Here is a 19,257-nt window from a genome sequence, read left to right on the forward strand (position 1 = left end):
TTGAAATGGATGTGCAAAATGTATACCTTTTCTTTATATACTATCAACATCAGCAGTGATATCAACAATGATTATAACTAATCAAGAATCTCATAGCTGCCCTGTGTAGGAATTGTAAATTCAACATAAATTTATAAGCTGATAAAGATGCAATGGACTGGCTCAATACTTGGGTTAAAATAAATTAATTAAAACAAAAGCCTGGGGGTTTCCAAAAGTTGTAGACATTTCTATAATGAACGTATTTTTTATAGACAGGGTCACTTTAGGTTGCCTAGGCTGGACTTTAACTCCTGAGCTCAAGTTATCTTCCCACCTCAGCCTCCCAAGTAGCTGGGACTACAGGCATGTGCCACCTTGCCCAGTTCCTCTTTGTAATATTTATCTTAGTAAAACCTAGAATAACTTTTCATTGGATAAACTAAAGTTCTCTTAAATAATGAAAATGCTCTGAGGTTATTTTAGTAAGAGTGAGTCTCAGTGTCCTTTTTTTTTTTTTTTTTTCAGATGGAGTCTCACTCTGTAGCCCAGTCTGGGGTGCAATAGTGCAATGTCAGCCTCAGTCTGCCGAGTGGCTGGGATTACAGGCACCCGCCACCATGCCAGGCTAAGTTTTTGTATTTTTTTGTAGAGATGGGGTTTCACCATGTTGGATAGGCTGGTCATATATTAGTGTCTCTTGTGGGCTGAATTGTGCCCTGTCGCCCAAAGTTATATGTTGAAGCCTTAAGCCCCAGTACCTCAGAATGTGACCTCATTTAAAAATGAGGCCTTGACAGAGGCAGTTAAGTTAAAGTGAGGTCATTAGGGTGGGTCCAATTTTGTATCACTAGTATCTTTGTAAAGTGGGGAAATTTGGACACAAAGAGAGGCATAAAGGGAAGCTGTGAAGAGGCACAGTTAAAAGATAGCCACACATAAGCCAAGGAGACAGGCCTGCAACAGATGTCTCCCTCGAGGGCTGGAGCTATTGGTCCTGACAACAGCCTTAGGCTTCATCTGTGTTTTCTTTATCAGGGTTGTTGGTCTCAAACTGAGAGGAGAGGAAAAAGATGAAATGTAAGACCCTAGCATGTCCAACCAACTAATGAGAAGGTAGAACAGAAACACAGAGCCGTTGGACCTTGATTACTCTCATGATTTATTAATATTCAGGTTGAAAAAGGAGCCTTAGAGCCGCAAGTTTACGCTAATTGGCACATTTGCTTTATTTATTTATTTTTAAAACAAACTGGGTTTTTTGAATTTTTTCCTTTTTGTTCATTCCATCACATTGAAAAGGAGGAAAACAAAAATGGTTTTGAATTCACTCGATATTTTGGACTCCTCAGATGAACGGAACATTGCACACACACTTGGAACAGAGAGAGAGAGAGAGAGGAAAGTGGACTCCCACAGGGCCACACGCACCAGATCAAATAACTTGGATACAGTGCAAGAATTTCCCAAAATGATTGAATCATCATTACCAAAAACTCGCCATAACAACACCAAGAAACAAAAAATGTTTAAGCCACACTGTTTGACTTGGGATCTTTCCTGCTTTTTTTTTTTTTTTTTTTTTTTTTTTTTAAATGTTTGCCACACAGAGAGAAAGAGGGCTAGTGGGTGGGAAAGGACAGACTCACAGACGTGAGCAGGACAGGAGGGGACTTCAGAGTGGAGCTGAGAAGAGGGTAGGGAGAGACAGGCTCAGGAGAGGGGAGGGTGGGGATGTGGAAAGCCATTTCTTAGAGTTCAGGCATGTTCTTGGTCAGCCTCGGGTTCCTCTTCTTTACCCTCATCCTGCCGGGCACTTTCCTTAGGTTTGGTTTCGTCTACAGCTTCTGAGAAAGAAAACAAGATAGGGTGGGGGGAAAAGGAGAGAGTTAGTATTTTGTCTTATCTGTTCATACAATGGTGCAATGCATTTCTTCTTTTTATGTCATTTCATAACAGCATTAAGATTAAAAGATTATTAATATCCCAGTTAATATAAGTTCCAAGTTCAGAAGAGTTTACCTCAAGGAAGCTGCTCAGTGGCACCTATGGAAGAACTCAGGAGCAAAGGTATGGGAGTGACAAGGAGCCCACTTAACAGAAGGTACTGTGGTCTTTAATCTCTCAGCCTTACAATCGAGGTATCCACATACAGGATCTTCACATAGGGAATCAATGACAATCTTGTATTGCTGTTCTATTAGTGTCAGAAGAATTGTGACAGATAATTTATGTGGACCATCGAGCATCCATTCCAAATTTCTTACCACTCATTTCCAGTATTGGAAAGTGAAGTAGTTGAATTTTCAGCTCCTGCGGGACAGCGCTGGTCAATTCTAGAAGTAGAAGTCCCTAGAGAGGGCAGAGTTGGGTTTTGCCCTTCACATTCTCCTATTCCTGATCACTTGGACCTCAAACAATACATGGCACTGTAGCAGCTGCCTTGTGACCATGAAGACAAAAACTACACACTAAGGATGGTGGAGCAAAAAGAAAAACTCATCACTGAGTGACTGTACTACTCCTAGATACCTTCCCTCAGAGACAAGTCACTAGCCTCTTTAAAGCATTGTAATATAATAGTTTTCAGTTTCTTGCAGCCAAGCACATTCCAACTGAATACACTTATCCATAGGGAAAGTACTGCTTTGCTCAACAACGAGGATATCAAGTATTTTTGAAGAAAAATATTCCCTTGGTTTCCCGACAGAACTCAGTCAACAAGTTTAACACTACCTGATAGTTTACTAATATGCTAGCTTGTAGAAAAAGAATTCATTTGCTTTGAAACAACTTGTGTTGCCAAACAATCAACTCCCTGTGTCAGGGTCCCCCAAGACCACCCCTAGGTTCAGTGATTTGCTAGGAGGACTCATGGGACTCAGCATGCAGTCTGCTTCATAACTAAAATTTATTGCAGTGAAAGAACACAAAGCAAAATAAGCAAAGCAAAAAGTTGCTCACGGGCAAAGTTTGGAGGAAACCAAACAAGTTTCTAAGAGTCTTCTCCCCATGGAGTCATCCAGGATGTGCTTAATTCTTTAAGCAATAAATTACCATAACACATGGAAGATGTAATCTATTAGGGAAGTTTAACTGAGTTTGCATTGGTAATTGGTCATGTAGGCACCCTCCACCTAGCAGGTACAAAATTCAGACTCCCAGAAGTAAAATAGATGTTCGGCATAAACCACATTGTTTGTACTATGGTTTTAGGCACCTGGAACCACTCTTATCAGTTAAGGAATGATGAGAATCTTCTCAAAATCCAAGTTCCCAGATGCCAGCCAATGGTCAACTTTACAAACAAGCTTTTCTAAGGACAGCAGTCCCAGGCCTATTATATTAACTGTTTTTTTTTTTTTTTCCACCTCAATCCCTTATATTGGCGATGCCTATGTCTTAAAATGAAGCTATTGTTATTGCTTGTCCTCCTCTTAACAGCTACTAGGTGCTAATTATTCTTGGAAAGCTAAACTGAAGTCCGTGGAATTTTGTTAGGCTAACAAATTTGTGTTTAATTAGAAGACAATAGACCGTTTGAAAGCCCTTGAGCAAGGAATATAATACAGCTATGCTTTGAGGAGATTAAACTAGGAATATTAAATAAAATAGTTTTGCTGTATGTAGATGTTGAGATTAGATAAATGGGGTCATTAAGGAGACCATTAGAAAACTCATCAAAATGTATGTCTCTTTTAAATCAGCCAGCTACATATTTACATTCAGATAAAGCTGAATGTTTATACCCACCATTATTAAACACATTTCTGGAATTTCTTCTCTGAAACATCTATCAAAAAACATTCTTTTAAAGCTCTTCAGTAGCAGAAATGCTTATTTTTTGAAAATAGGTTAGACTTTTAAAATCTAACTAGACTAGTCTGGTATATAAAGTAAGCAGCTACGATAGGTAACTTTACCTTATAATACTCACTTTTGACCAAGGTTTTAAAGTCTGACTTATTTTATAGGGTTCATAACTCACTATAAGCTATTCATAAAATATAGTTATTCTAGTGATGCTACCTACTACTACTCATAAGGTTTTTTTAAGGCTACGGCTTTCCAAAGTGACTATGATTACCTCTTGAACAACAGTGCACCTATATAAGTTTTGCATGAAACTAACTCAATTCTGATCATTCTAATACTCTATGCATTAGCAGTATTCCTCAGGAATTATAAAAATTTTGGTGTGCTAATGAGTTATTTAATTTTCTACCAGAAGAAAGATTCCAGATTTATTTCAGCGAAGTTCTTCTAAAACAATCAGGAATTCTTTTGCTTATTTCCCCAACCCTGCTCAAACCTTTGGTATCACAAGTATGCCCAAGGTAGTTTACCATCCTTATCAGTTCCAAGAAGCAATGTTTTTAGTGCCCTTTTCAAACTGCAAAATAAACATAATATTGGTTTATACAACCCAGAAACATATAGAAAGATAGTAGCTCTACGAGCAAAAGAAGACTTCAAATCTCTCCTACCAAAATAAAGACATGGGAGCTATTCTCTATGCTTAGAGAGAGATCAGGAAATGAGAGAAAAAGGGAAGTAGACCGGGAAAGGTGAGAAATGCATGTTTGTTGAATAAAGGGAACAAAACTCAAAAAATGCAGAAACAGAAACCTGAACATTCAGATGGTTCTGAGACTTTCTGTTCCCTTGTTGGAATACAATCAAGTTAAATCCTCCCAATTCTCCCACTTTCTCTTGTCATCCATTGCCTGGTCCTAGGACAAAAGATGAAATTTGGCACAAATCTGTTTATTATGACAGGAAATTATTGCTGTCTGTTCCCTATTGAGAGCTTCAATACATATTCATTTTTTCAAATCCTTCAAAGTATTTTAAACGTAAGTATTTATTAATTTATTTGTTCAATAAGTTCTTAATGGACACCTGCACTGTGCCAGCCATTCTTCTAGGTACTGAGGAAAAAAAAAAAAAAAAAAAAGCTAAATCCTTGCTCTCCTTAAAGCCTTTCATAACATACCTTTAAAAGACAATAAAATTTGGGCTGGGTGTGGTGGCTCACACCTGTAATCCCAGCACTTTGGGAGGCTGAGATGGGTGGATCACCTGAGGTCAGGAGTTCGAGGCCAGCCTGGCCAAAATGGTGAAACCCCGTCTCTACTAAAAATATAAAAGTAGTTGGGCATAGTGGCACATGCCTGTAATCCCAGCTACTAGGAAGGCTGAAGCAGGAGAATAGCTTGAACTTGGGAGGCAGAGGTTGCAGTGAGCAGAGATCCCGCCTTTGCACTCTAGCCTGGGGAACAAGAGCGTAACTCTATCAAAAAAACAAATAAACAAAAAAAGACAATAAAATGTATAATAATAGAACGTTACAAATGAATGGACCCTTTAAGATCATCCAGTCACCAAACCATGAACTCTTCAAGGGTAACAGCAGTACCTACTTCAGCTCAACCTTGAATCCCATGTCCAGCATAGAACCTAATTCAGGAAAGACCCTCAGTAAATATTTGTTGAGTGAAGGAATGACTGGACAGCCTCATTTTACAGGTGATGACACTGAAGTCTAGGTGCATAAAGGAACTTTCCCTAAATCATATGACTTGCTTATGACCAAGCCAGAACTAAAACTCAGGTCTATTTGTTCAGGTTTTCTGATTATATCAGGTGGCCAAACTCATTTTACCAATTCAGCACTAGAAACTAAGCAGCCCGGGTCCATAGGGATTTAGTGACCTATAAAACTTCAGAGATTAAAAAATCGTTGGCTCCAAAGTATAAAATAAAAACCATAAAATTAAAATTGATGAAGCTCGATTAGATGGCTACAAAAGGAAATGTTAGCTGGAACACATAAAACTATCTATCTATCTATCTATCTATCTATCTATCTATCTATCTATCTATCCATATTTGTCTGAGATTAAAGTAATTTTTTACTTGAAATTATTGAATATTAAGCAAAATATTTGCTTTGTTTTAAGTGAAGGGATGACTAGTTGGCAGAAAACAAAGTGGATCAAGTCAATGGATGCAGTGAAAGTTTTATAGACCACCAAGAAATTATGGGGAGGAAAATAAAACATGGATGGAGGAAACAATGTAAAGAAACAATCTTTTACAACTTCCAAAGTGAGATAAACTAAGAACTCATGATAACATTTTTTTAAAATTCTGCATCCAAATGAGGGAACAATAGCCAGATATGGACAATATGCCCGCTCTAGCTAGCTCTACTTTGGTAGGAGACTGCATATGAGTTTGGGAAAGGTTTTAACCTCTGACAAAGCGGAACTTATTATAAACAGAATCCAACTTTTGTATAAATAGGTCCATTTAAGCCTGAATACCAGAGGGAACATTTTGATATTGCTGGCTTATTCTCCCACTGATGTCAACCCTAGATAAATCATTGCAGTGATAAATCATGTTGACCGTTTAGTTTACATCTACATTTTCTTACCTGTTCTATTCAGCAGCTTAAAAAAAAACTGCCTGGAAAGAATTATGAATTATGACTTACCTGGTCCTTTGTATAAAGTATTTAGCTATAGTTAACATTTTGGAGCTCTTACTATGTGCTTAGAATAGTGCGAAGTATACTTGCATCATTGCATTTGATTCTCACATCTACTTTAATCACCCCATTTCACAGCTGGAGAAACTGAGACAGAGGGAGACTGAAGGGTTTACCTAAGGCCACACTGTAAATTCCAACCTAGGACACAGTTATCGCAGCAGCTCTTCCTTTAGTTGCTTTCCCTGGTTTTACCTTTGCCCAGAAAGAATGGGTGAGTTCAGAGTGATAACTAAAGCAGGGAGTCCAGTCCACAGCTATGCAGGCCTGAAGCCCACAATGTTTAAAAACTGTCCCATTAAAAGCAGCTAAAAATGAAAGGAAGAATCCTGATTAGTCTTCTGTAATATAAAAATCTGGTCTTGGCACTTTCCAGCACTAATTACATGATTTGTAAATGCTAGAGATGAGTTACTATGTAATCTTTAGTATTTTGTGCAAAATCTTTGATCATCATGGTGAATGTCAAAGACAAATGAATGACTGAGGCCAGCTGGTCACTCCAATTACCATGATCCAATTAGAGTAAATAGTCACATTCCTCATCTAGCAGATCAACCTCCCTCTGAGACAGTTATTACTTAGGAAGAGGCTACAGAGGCTGAAAGATTGCAGTGTGATTTTCAACACCAAGTGACATAGAACAAGTGAGTAGAAGCAATGACCTGGAGCTGGCAAATGAAAGCCTGGAAGTGCTAGTGTGAGGGCTGAAATCCAGCAAGGTGAAGCATAGAATATGCTTGTTCTTTTTCAGTTTGCCTCTAAATAGTACTTTTACTTGTATTAAACATGAAAACCTAATATTAGTACTGTTATTTTGTTTAAGACATTACAGGGGCTGGGCGCGGTGGCATAAGCCTGTAATCTCAGCACTTTGGGAGGCTGAGACGGGCAGATCACGAGGTCAGGAGATCGAGACCATCCTGGCTAACATGGTGAAACCCCGTCTCTACTAAAAAATACAAAAAAAAAAACTAGCCGGGCGAGGTGGCGGGTGCCTGTAGTCCCAGCTACTCGGGAGGCTGAGGCAGGAGAATGGCATAAACCCAGGAGGCGGAGCTTGCAGTGAGCTGAGATCCGGCCACTGCACTCCAGCCTGGGCGACAGAGCGAGACTCTGTCTCAAAAAAAAAAAAAAAAAAAAAGACATTACAGGAAAAACAAAAATGAGTCACAGTATTATGGACTAAATGTTTATGTTCCTTCAAACTTCATATGTTGAAATTCTAACCCCCTAAGGTGATGGCACTAAGAGTAGGAATCTTTGGGAGGTAGTTAAATCATGAGGGTAGAGGACTCATGATTGGGATTAGTGTCTTTATGAAAGAGACAACAGAGAACTAGCTAGTCTCTTCCACCATATGAGGACACAGCAAGGTACAGAGAAAGCTGGCCTTTAGCAGAATTTGTCTGTTGTTTACAAGCTGCCTAGTTTATGGTATTTTATTATAGCAGCCAAAGACACTTGGGCTATGTGTGTGTGTGTGTGTGTGTGCGTGCGTGCGTGCACATGTGTATGTATATAGCGACCACTGAATGAATTTCCTAAGACTATTACTATTATATACCTAGTGATGGCTTCTCCCCAAATCCATCTTTACCAGGGAAAAATCAATCCCCCAAATCCGGTTCTATTATAAAACAGAATATGTCTAAAACAAAAACAATAAACAAAAACTGATGATGTGTTTTAGTTTTAGATTTAGTTTTAGTAGTTTAGGCTTTTTTTCCTTTTAGGGGAAAAAAGTTTTTTCAAGACATAAATTTTTCAAATGGAACATGGTCCTATTTTCGGGAGTAAATAACCTTATTTATATGAGAGGCTTAAGCTAGAGGCTCAAAAACTTGATTAAATTATTTAATTAAGTTGATTAAATACTCTTGCTGTGCCATGATTTAGTCTCAAAAATTATATTCAGTCATTTGGACGGATAATGTTAGAATCTGATAGAACAATGGCATTTTAGCCTTGACAAAAACATTGCTCTTCCAAGCCCAAAGACTGCTTAGAGATTACCACCACGTTCACTGGCAGCCTCCATGAATTTTGTCATTTCTGTGTTAACTTAAAAAGAGAAAGTTAACATCACAGAAAGTAAATTCATACATTATTGATGCATCGTAGTTCAAGGATCCTTCAGAAGGGAAGAAAGAAAATGTTTTCGTTCATTCATTTATTCATCCAGTGAAAGAAATTGAGTCTTACTATGTTCACACACTGCTCCATGAACTGCAAATATAGCAGTGGTGACACAGCAATGAAAACACAAAGCAAAAACCTCTACGTTCTTGGAATTTATATGCTAGCAAATTACTGTAACAATGTGTTGTTTATTGGAGAAAGAATGGTAAAGGAAAGAATAGCTAGATAAGAAGCACTCAGCCCTAAGGAGCATAATTTGTCCTGGGTAACTTCTCTTGGATTTGCAAAGCTGACTAACTTGAATGAATCTCAGAAATTTTGAAAAATGAAAAAACCATAGTAGTTTCCATATTCTTGATCCACAACCACAATTCCTAAGAAAGATCAAAACCACACTAAGACAGCAATAAAGTTATCTCTGCATGTGTTTGCAACAATGTAATGGTAGCCTTAAAAGACTCAGCGGATTAGGTGGACAATTTCACAGTGGTCCTTGAAAGATATATGCCAGACTTGCTCTCTGATTCTTGCTAAAATAGAGTCTGGAAGCAGTTCTTGCCTTTATGCATTCCATTCATTTCCTCGAAAGGGTGAGAATAGCATGTCGATGCATTCTGTTGGTGAGCAAATACCAGAAGCATATGCAGCAGCGGCTGCTTGTGTGCTCAGCCAGGCAGCCTGGTTGCAATGCTGCTGGAGGGATGGCGATGTTCCCAGCTGCCATTGCCTACGCTGAGCTCTAATGGCCCTGTTTTCTGGCTCCAGTCCAGGCCCCTCCACAGCCCTACATTACTGAAATTAGGTTGAGTGGATTTCCGAGTAAAACATTACCTCTTGGGACCTGCCCAGCTCTCCCCAGCCTTGTCAACATTGATTAAATAGAAGCTGCTATCATCCTGGGGCCATGCCCACAATTACTCTACCAATCACCAATGGGCTGGGTGTTTGCTTCCTTTCCCTTTTTATTTTCATCTTTCTTGAATATTAAGCATCATCACCTCAAAAGCTCAAAGGAAAGTAATAATAATAAAAAAAAATTTGGCAGCTAACTCACATATGGCCCTTTTGTTGCTCACATAGTCTTTTTCTTTAGCTATATACCAGATGTCCATCTGGAGCCTGGATCATGGCTTTCAGTGGTCACTGTAATCCACATTTTGCTCATTTCATCACCATGTTTCACATTTTAAGTTTCTTTCAAAACACTGAGCCAGTATATTTCATTTTGATGTAAAGAGAATTATGCAAATAACACCTCTGCCCCCATTCCTTCCTTACTTTCCAAGCACTTGAAAGAGAGAATAACCTTTTTGCTAATAACACTATATACTTAAGGATTTCAAAGAGTAACCAAGAAGAAAAATCAGAGGCAGCATGATGGGGTCCCAGCGACATCTGCCATATGTCATCTACATGTCTACTTTTTTCCTCAAGTTTAGGCCTAAGACCAAGCTGATTCCTATTGTAGCCTAGACTTTGCCACTAAGTAATCATATGACCTCAGAGAAGAATGCTTTCCCTTTCTTTGTCTCAGTTTCTTAATCTACACATAATGTGAATAATAATGCCTACCCTACCTTATCGTAGGTTGTTTGGAGCTTGAGGGGAGGTATTTGAAAGTGCTTTATAAAATCTAAAGTGCACAACGTAGTTTGTCGAGATTTTAATCCAATTTATGGGGTTTGAGATTTGCTGAATTTTAATCCAACCTTCAGGAAACGAAGGATTTGGGAAATTGACTCAACCTAATTCTAGCTGCCAAGTCTTGAGAGGAAAAAAGCAATTCTTCCCCTTCCCCCCAAAAAAACTTCTTTCCCAGACAGATGATTAAGATACTTTCTCCCCTAGAATGTTTCCATAAAGTCTGACTCTGATGAGAAAACAAAGATATGAGTGACTAATTAATTAGAGAGCAGTATTCAGAAAATAAAGATATGAGTGACTATTAATTAAAGACAGCTATTCTTATAAAAGCTACGACAGAATATAATATTTCTAGTCTACAGAACAAAAGACAGTGTTTTTATCTGAATGGAGAAAAAAACCCAGAGATATTTTTTTAAAAACTAAAACTAAAGCCAAAGAAGGTACAAGTTGACTAGCCTTGAAAACTTCTTAAAACATTATTTACAAAGAATGGCTACCAAATCATCAAAAATTAGTGTTCTCTCTTCTTCCCCAGCTAGAAATATGCAGAAACGTCAATAATTTACATGGCTTGCCTACTTGCCCTCAATAATTTTTGGAATAAGATGAAGTAAAGATGTTAAGTTAAATGATGTTAACTTTATTTCTTACCATTACAACGAATAAGTCAACTTCTAAAGGTTGAAAATGAAAACAAGAAATTAGGGGTATTTTCACTTTAGTATAACAGTCAAAACCACTCCTTCATTTCTGCTCCCAGCTAAATTACATGCTGAGCTGGCAGTGGAATCTGTGGGTCTATTGAGGCATTGCTTCATTGCTTCAGTTTGTTTGGGGGTGGGAGGGAAGAGGTAGAATGCAGAATCAGCCTAAAGATAAACACTGATGGCTCCGATGGCACTGAGAAATTATGAGAAATGCCATGTCAAGAATAGAAAAGTAATGTGATAGTGAGTGTTGTTAACTAATAGTGATGATTAGAGACATTTCAACCTAGGATTTTTTGTTTTCCTCCTTTCTGTAGAAGTGTGTGTGTGTGTGTGTGTGTGTGTGTGTGTGTGTGTGTGTGTATTTAGAACTGAAAAATCCCATGTGTGCCCAAACTTTATCATGGACTTCTAAAGAACTGAGTTTCAGGAGCTCTGTTCTCTCAGCATTTTCAAGTTCTTATGAGCTTGTCATAAATTGATTGCAAGTGGCCATTATCACAGTTGCAGTGTTGGCTCACAGCACTTGCCCTTCAAATAATTTCCTGAATTCTTTTTGAAATAAGGACTATTCTATTCTTCCAGGGGAATTCCAAATACATGCGTGCGAGTGCACACACACACACACACACACACGACCATGAAGAATTTATAGCTTTATTTAAGAAGTTTGATATATGGTATAATCACAGAACCCTAAAGCTTGAAGGAACGTAAGAGATACTTTAACACTCAATTTCTTGATAAGAAAATTGAAGCTGTAGGAGATTAGGTAATTTCTCCATGGTCATAAAATTGAAAAAGGCAGCACTGTAATCCAGGACTCCTGACTCGTAGCCCAGTACTCTTTCCTTTATCTTACGATACTTTTCTAGGGGACTGGTGCAGATGACATTCAAAACCCAAAAACGTGCTTTATCTTTATGCTTTGACAGGCTGGATTCACTGAGACAATGAAGCTGATAGTTTGGTTTAATTATTTTACCAAACATAAAAATGGAAAAGAAGGAAAAAAAAAAAACAACAAAAAACAAACATAGGCTATATTCTTAAATAATTTGAGTAGACATAAATCGTAGAACCTAGGTTTCATTTTGGGAGGGTTCATCTTTAACAGAATTTTATTATTAACTATGTTTTTTTTTACCCAGTTTTCACTATGAAGGGACATTAAATAATGAAAATTTTTTGCTATGAACTGTAACCATGGACACAAGCAAGAGGTTGAAGAGCTAATTGGTCTCAATAAAAAGAGTTTATATATCCTAGAAATTTAGTTCAAAACAATTTTTAATGAATTTTTCAGAGATTTGAACTAAACCAAATTATAAAACAAAGACTGGAATAAGCAGAACCATCTCACTGAAATTCAACTATAGAAGTGCTTTTTTATATTGATCAATGACTCAGAAAAAGATTTTGTTATTCTCTTTCTTTAAATACTCCACAAATCAGTTTAAATCAGGTTTAAAACCAACAAATATGTTTTAAATATTTGAGTTAAAATATCTAAATTATTTTCAAACAAAATTTGAATTTAACACTTATTTCACTCAGTTCAAACTTCTCAATTTTCACAGCAAAAACTGGGTCAAGGTATAGCCTATGATATCTACAGAAAAAAAAAAGAGTAGGTGAATAATTTTTCTAGGTTGACTTAGAATGTGATTTCCTAGAAAGCAAACTTTTGGGAAACTTTTATTTTATATGGTAACCATAAGTTATCTACATTGCTTGGCACATTATAGTGAATCAGCATTTTAAATTGTAGTTCTCAAACCATACACATGAATCCGTGGGCGCTACAGTGAACTCACAGGAGTGCCAATATATAGTTTTAAATTTGAGAGAAACTATCTGTTGGATACTGTGCAATATACTATTATTAAGCTCCTTGAACCTAACTACCTAATAAGCAGAGGTTTAGGAGTGCCGTGAAAAAGTTATCGACCCATAAACTGAAAAAGTTTGAAAACGTCTATTTAAAATTAACATTAAAATCAGTTGCTCATATATATATGTATATGTTCATGTATACTTGAAAAATGCAGTAAAAATTGAGAATTCTGTTTGAGACTTTAATCTGCTATAAAGGACAGTTACAATATAACTGATTATCCAGTAATAACCTTTTTTCATATTAGCATTTTAAAAAGCTACTTAGTCAATGTTTGTACATCACCTTGAAAATGAAAAAGTGATTTATGATTTGGTTCATTAGCATATATTCTTTGACATAGGCCTTAGAGTGAAATAAGCACATTTATGCTATTGTTTTAGAACATGATCAATTTACCAACCTTTAATTCTAGGAGGTCAATGTTAATTGTATGTACTTAAATGTATTTAACACTCTGAAAAGAAGTTTACAAGAAACACATCAGTAATTTCAACTCTACATCTCCCTGTTTTACTCCACAGGATCCCAGTTAAGAAGAATCCCAGCTAGGCAAAAATCTGAGCTGGGATTTCAGTCTCCAGCCTTCACAAACTCAATTGCCTAAGAGGCCAGGCAGACAACATTAATGTGAAAATCTGGCCAAGGGTAAAATTGGCAGTGGGGTCTGTGGGGAACTGGAGAGTGCAGGTTTTGCCTAAAGGCATGAAAAAATGCTAAATAACTCTCCTTGGAACAGCAAGAGGAGGCAGGGTGTCTGGAGTAAGACATGTAAATCTGTGGACTCTGACTTAAAATGAAAGAGGTTCCCATTAATCAAAATAAAAGACAGTCTCATACTTGCCTCCAAGAATTAACCGCAAATCTGGGGTTCTGAATGACAGTGCTGCTTTTTCTATTTTACTAAATTTAAACTACTGGCATTTAAGATTTTTCAGTGAAGTAAAAATAAATAATACCTGTTTCAGATTTTATAAATGTCCCACTAAGCAAAAAGAAATAGAAAAAAAAAAAAAAAAAGCCAGTTGTCAGTATCATCTGTCCCCTCACTTGCCACTCAAATATTCTACAACTCTACATCCATCCCTCCACATGCCTTTCAGATGTTCAACATTCCTTGTAGTAGATGCTGTTGATGCCCCTCTCAGATCTTCTTTACCAGGTCCATGCTCTCATCCCCCAGCTGCCGGAGGTGTTGGCTGCTAACAGCCCCACCTAACACGTGGGTAAGGGATAGAAAATAGGAGCCACCTCAACCTTGTTCCTGAGGGGTCATGCCCCTCTGCCTACTGTGACTCCACTCCAGTACCCTTGTTTTTGGACAAAACGACTGCTGTGGTGCAATTTGTGCTTCAGAGCTCTCTGTTGGATCAGGCTGAGACCACATTTCCCCCCCACTCTCATCTTTGCCTGGTGTCTTCCTCTGCCCTGTCTTCTTTTCTCACTCTCTTATAAGTTACCACCAATAAATTACATTCACAAGAATTCCCTTCTTGGACTTTGATTATGGAGAACTGGACCAAGGATATCTCTTTAACCAAAAATTAAAAACTGGAGTTGGGAGGCAGACCAGCCAATGATTTCAGAGAAGGATGTAGTAAATCTTCAAGGCTGACTCATTTGGATATACTGCTTATAATTCCTATGACCCAGCTCAACTACATTTTCAACCTCCAAGCTTACACTAAACAGAATTCATCACTTCATTCTCATACGGAAGTTGTATGCCTTGCACTATATCACAGTTTGCGGTATCTTTTTAGTCTTCAGTTGACTGTGGACTAAATTCTCAAAAGAAAAGTATACATTTGTTGGTGTTTTAACTCCACGAAAGCAGAGATTTTTTTTTTTTTTATTTTGTTCACCAATGAATAACAAATACCTGGAAACATGCCTGGAGAGTATGTTTCCAGGTACTTGGGATATATGTGTGTGTGTGTGTGTGCACGTGTGTGTGTATGTAGATAGACAGACAGATAGAGATATAGATATATATCTTGAATGCTTTGTGACATGTAGATGTCACCAAAGTAATTGAAGTAACCTCAATTACCTCAGGCAGAACACCTGTGGTCCTACAATGTTACCATGATCAAAGGAAATAGCAAAAGTTTGTAAATTTAAAAATATTGGATTATAAAAAGGAAACCCAATGCTATTCTGTTTCATAGCCATGAAAATCATTATCCCATCATTCTCCATTTTTTTGCTAACTTTAATTTTATACCTATCTTCTAATTTTATAACCAAGTATTCATATATAAAAACAAAATAAGAAATAGATATCTACTATAAGCATAACTATTTTTAGATGTACAGAGTAGTAGTTAAGAGAGTTGATTCTAGAGCCAGTGTGTTTACGTTTAAATTCTCTCATGCTGAGTGCAGTGGCTCATGCCTGTAATCTCAGCACTTTGGGAGGCTGAGGCAAGAGGATCACTTGAGCCCAGGAGTTCAAGACCAGCCTAGGCAACATAGGGAGACCCAGCCTCTACAAATAATTTAAAAATTAGCTGGGCATGTATCTGTGGTCCCAGCTATTTGGGAGGCTGAGGTGAGAGGATCACTTGAGCCTGGGCAGTCAAGGCTGCAGTGAGCCACTGCACTCCAGCCTTGGTGACAGAGCAAGAACCTGTCTCAAATAAAAACAAATAAATAACAAACAAATAAATAAATAAAGTCTACTTCTGACACTATGACCTTGAGTAAATTACTTAACCTCTCACTGCCTAAGTTTTCATAATATTGGTACCCACCTCACATGGGGTTGTTATGACAATTAAACATGTTCATTTAAACTCCATATAAATAAATGACATATTTAAGTAAGTGCTTCTAAGTGTTGGCCATTATAATATGACTAGAAGGAATATAACATTGGTTAATGTTTACTATGTGCCAAGCATTGTGCTAAGAGGTTTCACATATAGGTAATCAATATGCATCTTCGCTGCTTTCCCATTTCTTCACAAGTAAAATAGGAATAAAAATATCTACCTCATAAACTTGCGATGAACATTAAATGACAAAATTTTTAAAATGCCACTTCTTTGCTCACATGAATGCCTAATAAATGAGTTATCTTCAACATTTTCCCCTCTAATTTATGCTTATCCAATCATAACTCACAGCCAAAGAGAAACTGTCTTCAAATATCCTGACAAAGAAAGAGAAGAGTCTCTCTGACTTGTAAAGTTTCTGCTTGTGGAGTGAAAAAAAAATAGTTTTTTGAAAAAGGCTTTGAAGTCAGGGACCAAAGTCCAAAAATGATCACAAAGGCAAAGGTGACCACTGGCCAAACTTGAAGGGCAGCAAAGAAGAAAGTCATGATTCAGTGATACAAGAATTAAAGCTACTAAGCAGTAATGCGTTCAAGGGCAAAGACTTTTCTGACATCGATGGTATTTAAAAGCAGAACAACCTTCTCTATTTCACATCTAAAGAATAGCAGCCAGTTGATTAAACAAACAAAAACCTTATCTTTGAGCTTAGCTTCATTTGTAGAAAAACTATGTTTACCATACTGAATGAGTAAGAGGCCAAGTCGCAGCCTACCCCCAGCTGGGTAGTAAATCTTGCATCCAATAGGCAAGTTACAGAGACAATGGCAATTCTCCAGGCTTAAGACATTCCATCCAACTTCAAGAAAAATTCCCTTGTTCAATCATAATGCTGGAATCCTATACTTGAAAAGGACCCTAAGATTTCTTTTTAATAATTGATCCCTTAAGTTTCAGGAAAATGGTAAGATGCAATGAGATTTTTCGGCTTTTTTGTGAGAAAGTTCTTCTCATTTCCAGGAAGTACTGAAGTTATTTGGGGACAGGCATATGATGAAGGAGAAATCCTTTGAGAAGACTGCGCTGATGGAGTTACTCTTTCTACTTATGCAAAACAATCTCTCGTTTCTGGACCTTCTCAAATAGGGAATCCCAGAAGACTTTGAAGAATAAAGAATCCGAATGGGATAGGAAGTGGCTGTTCTCTTGAAAGATTTCTAGGCAAAGAGATGTCATACTTCTTTTGGAATCTTGTTCAAACATGATTGAAGTTAGCACCGACCCCCACCCTCCACAAAGGATTTTCTATAATTCCTCCTGCTGCATTCTGGAGGAAATTAATAATTTTCAAAAAATTATACCTCCTGTATTTGATGTTAATTATTTCAGTCCATACTTGAGAGGTGAGGAAAAATTAAACAGGCTAATCATGTTTGTTGGTAACTTTTTATTGAATCCACTTTCTTAGCTTTTCCTTCTCACAGTTTTTCACATTCATTGAATGATTGCTTAGGCATTGTACCAGCCTTTTCAAAAATTTGGGTTTTTTATGTTTAGGTATTTCTATTATATCCATTGTTTTCCACAGTGTCACCCTAGATCTCACCTAATGAAGTCAGTCATAAAAGTGTTACTGTAGTAATTCGTGTCTGCCAGACTTTGAGAAAGTTAATGAACTATCTTTCAGTTATACTGATTTCCATTTTAAAATTCAATAAATTATTTAAAATGTTTTAATATATGATGAGTTAATATTCTTTATTATAAAGTTGGTATTTCCAATATTTACCTTTAAAAGCAAAAGCAGACCTAGGTTTGCCAAATCCCATGATCTGGTATTTGATTAAATGATTTAATTATCTGACACCAGGGTTAAAATACAGAAACTAAAGCCAGACATAATTTTAGCTCTGTAAGAATGACACCAATAGTGACTACAGCTGCCTAAAAATATTTCCTATTTATATCTATTGCTTGGGTAACATTTAAATTTTTAAATAAAAGCACTGCATTTATGAGTCATATTCATTCAGCTCATGCCTTGCCACGGTTCGGCATGATGTGTTTGGGTAGTACTTGAGATTAGCCAGACAATTATTTATCTTTGTTGTTTAATTTTCCCTTATGGCTGTATCTACACAGCACAAAGCAAACTAGAGACTTGGCAGTTGTCTTGTTAATTTTATCAAAGCAAATGGTTAAGCCACATAAATCAGGACAAAAATACAAAATCTGTATATACTGTCACAGACTCAGCTTGTAGTTGTTCATGAAATTACAAAGTAACGGAAGCTGAAGGAGACCTTAGAGATTATCTGATTTCAGTTCCTTATTCTCTATAAGAAAAGCTAAAGATGAAGAGTTTTTGTGACTTGTCCAAAGACACACAGCTAATTAGAATTCAGCGATCCTCCATTAGATCGTATTGCCTTTCATAGCCTTGGGGAATGAGTATATTACACTGCTTGATTTTAACTTGTATCTCTTCCCAGAGTCCTAAATGTACTGTATTACTCTACTCCTCTCTCTCGTCTTTCTTCCTTCCCTCCATTCCTATTTTCATTTGAAAAATGCAAGGTAATTCAATATAATTTTGCTTTAAGGCCTACCAAAAGTAATTTTAGATACTCCAGAAGCTTGCAGAATCATGGCTGAGGATTACTGTTTTATCAAATTCTAACATGTTATGTTCAAATTGTGGGAGGTGAAGTGAATATTTTATGCAGAAAGAAAATAAGTGGAGACCTCTAAAATTAGTAACTTAGGTTGAATAGTTAGCATTCGATTATGGTAGGCTTCATAGACTAAATGGCTTAAGAGTTACTGGAGAATGAAAATCCAGAGATAGTTAAAATTACTACAAATGCTGTCATATCTAAGAATTTAAGAGATCATTTCACTATCCTGAGGAAGAGGAAATAAAAGTGTAGCTAATTCTTCCCATCTACCACCCCCTTCACCTCCAGTGCCAGCAGAATGTTAAAAAGCCAACTGTGAAGGTTTAACTCAGTTTGGGAGTTAATTTTTAAAATATTATGATAACAAAAAAGCCTTGTATTATATGCTTGCATGTGTGTAAATAAATGCAATCTCCATCTCTTACTGGGACAATTCATTTTGCAGTCATTGTGTGCCTTGGCTTCCTGGGGCCTGTCAAATTATGGCGCTGCTTTTGAGTAAAAAAATCACTTTAGGAATCAATAGCACTCACTGGAACACAACCTGAACTATATTGAAAAAGTGATATTAGTATTTGTACTGATTTTTCATTCTTTAGTCAAAGATCTCCAAGCTCTTTACTTATTTTTAGTGGCAAAGAATGTTATAGATTTGACTATTTGGGAACACTGAAACAATAAACAGTTAAAGAACAAAGAGTCATGGAGAGTCCGTGTTTTTAGAGGATAGCACTATAGAGTCATGCACGCTCTGCCTATCATATAATACAGCCATTTGAAAAATCATCCTTCACTTTTCTCAACCCAATGTTTATTCCCTCTCCAATAAAGCCATTTTCCAAGACATACTTTACATCTAGAAACTGCCTCC

At 37.0% G+C, this 19,257-nt stretch overlaps 1 protein-coding gene across 1 annotated transcript in view; it reads right to left on the minus strand.

The window, feature by feature from the left end:
- Positions 1-1,124: 1,124 nt before the first annotated feature.
- GAP43 (growth associated protein 43) overlaps positions 1,125-19,257 on the minus strand; it is a 97,688-nt gene continuing 79,555 nt past the window's right edge. The window contains exon 3 of the mRNA XM_001107824.5: positions 1,125-1,826. Coding sequence (XP_001107824.1) covers positions 1,738-1,826 — 89 coding nt within the window. The 3' untranslated portion in view covers positions 1,125-1,737. The remainder of the gene's footprint in view (positions 1,827-19,257) is intronic.

Source organism: Macaca mulatta, chromosome 2 (assembly GCF_049350105.2).
Source record: "Macaca mulatta isolate MMU2019108-1 chromosome 2, T2T-MMU8v2.0, whole genome shotgun sequence".
NCBI lineage: Eukaryota > Metazoa > Chordata > Mammalia > Primates > Cercopithecidae > Macaca > Macaca mulatta.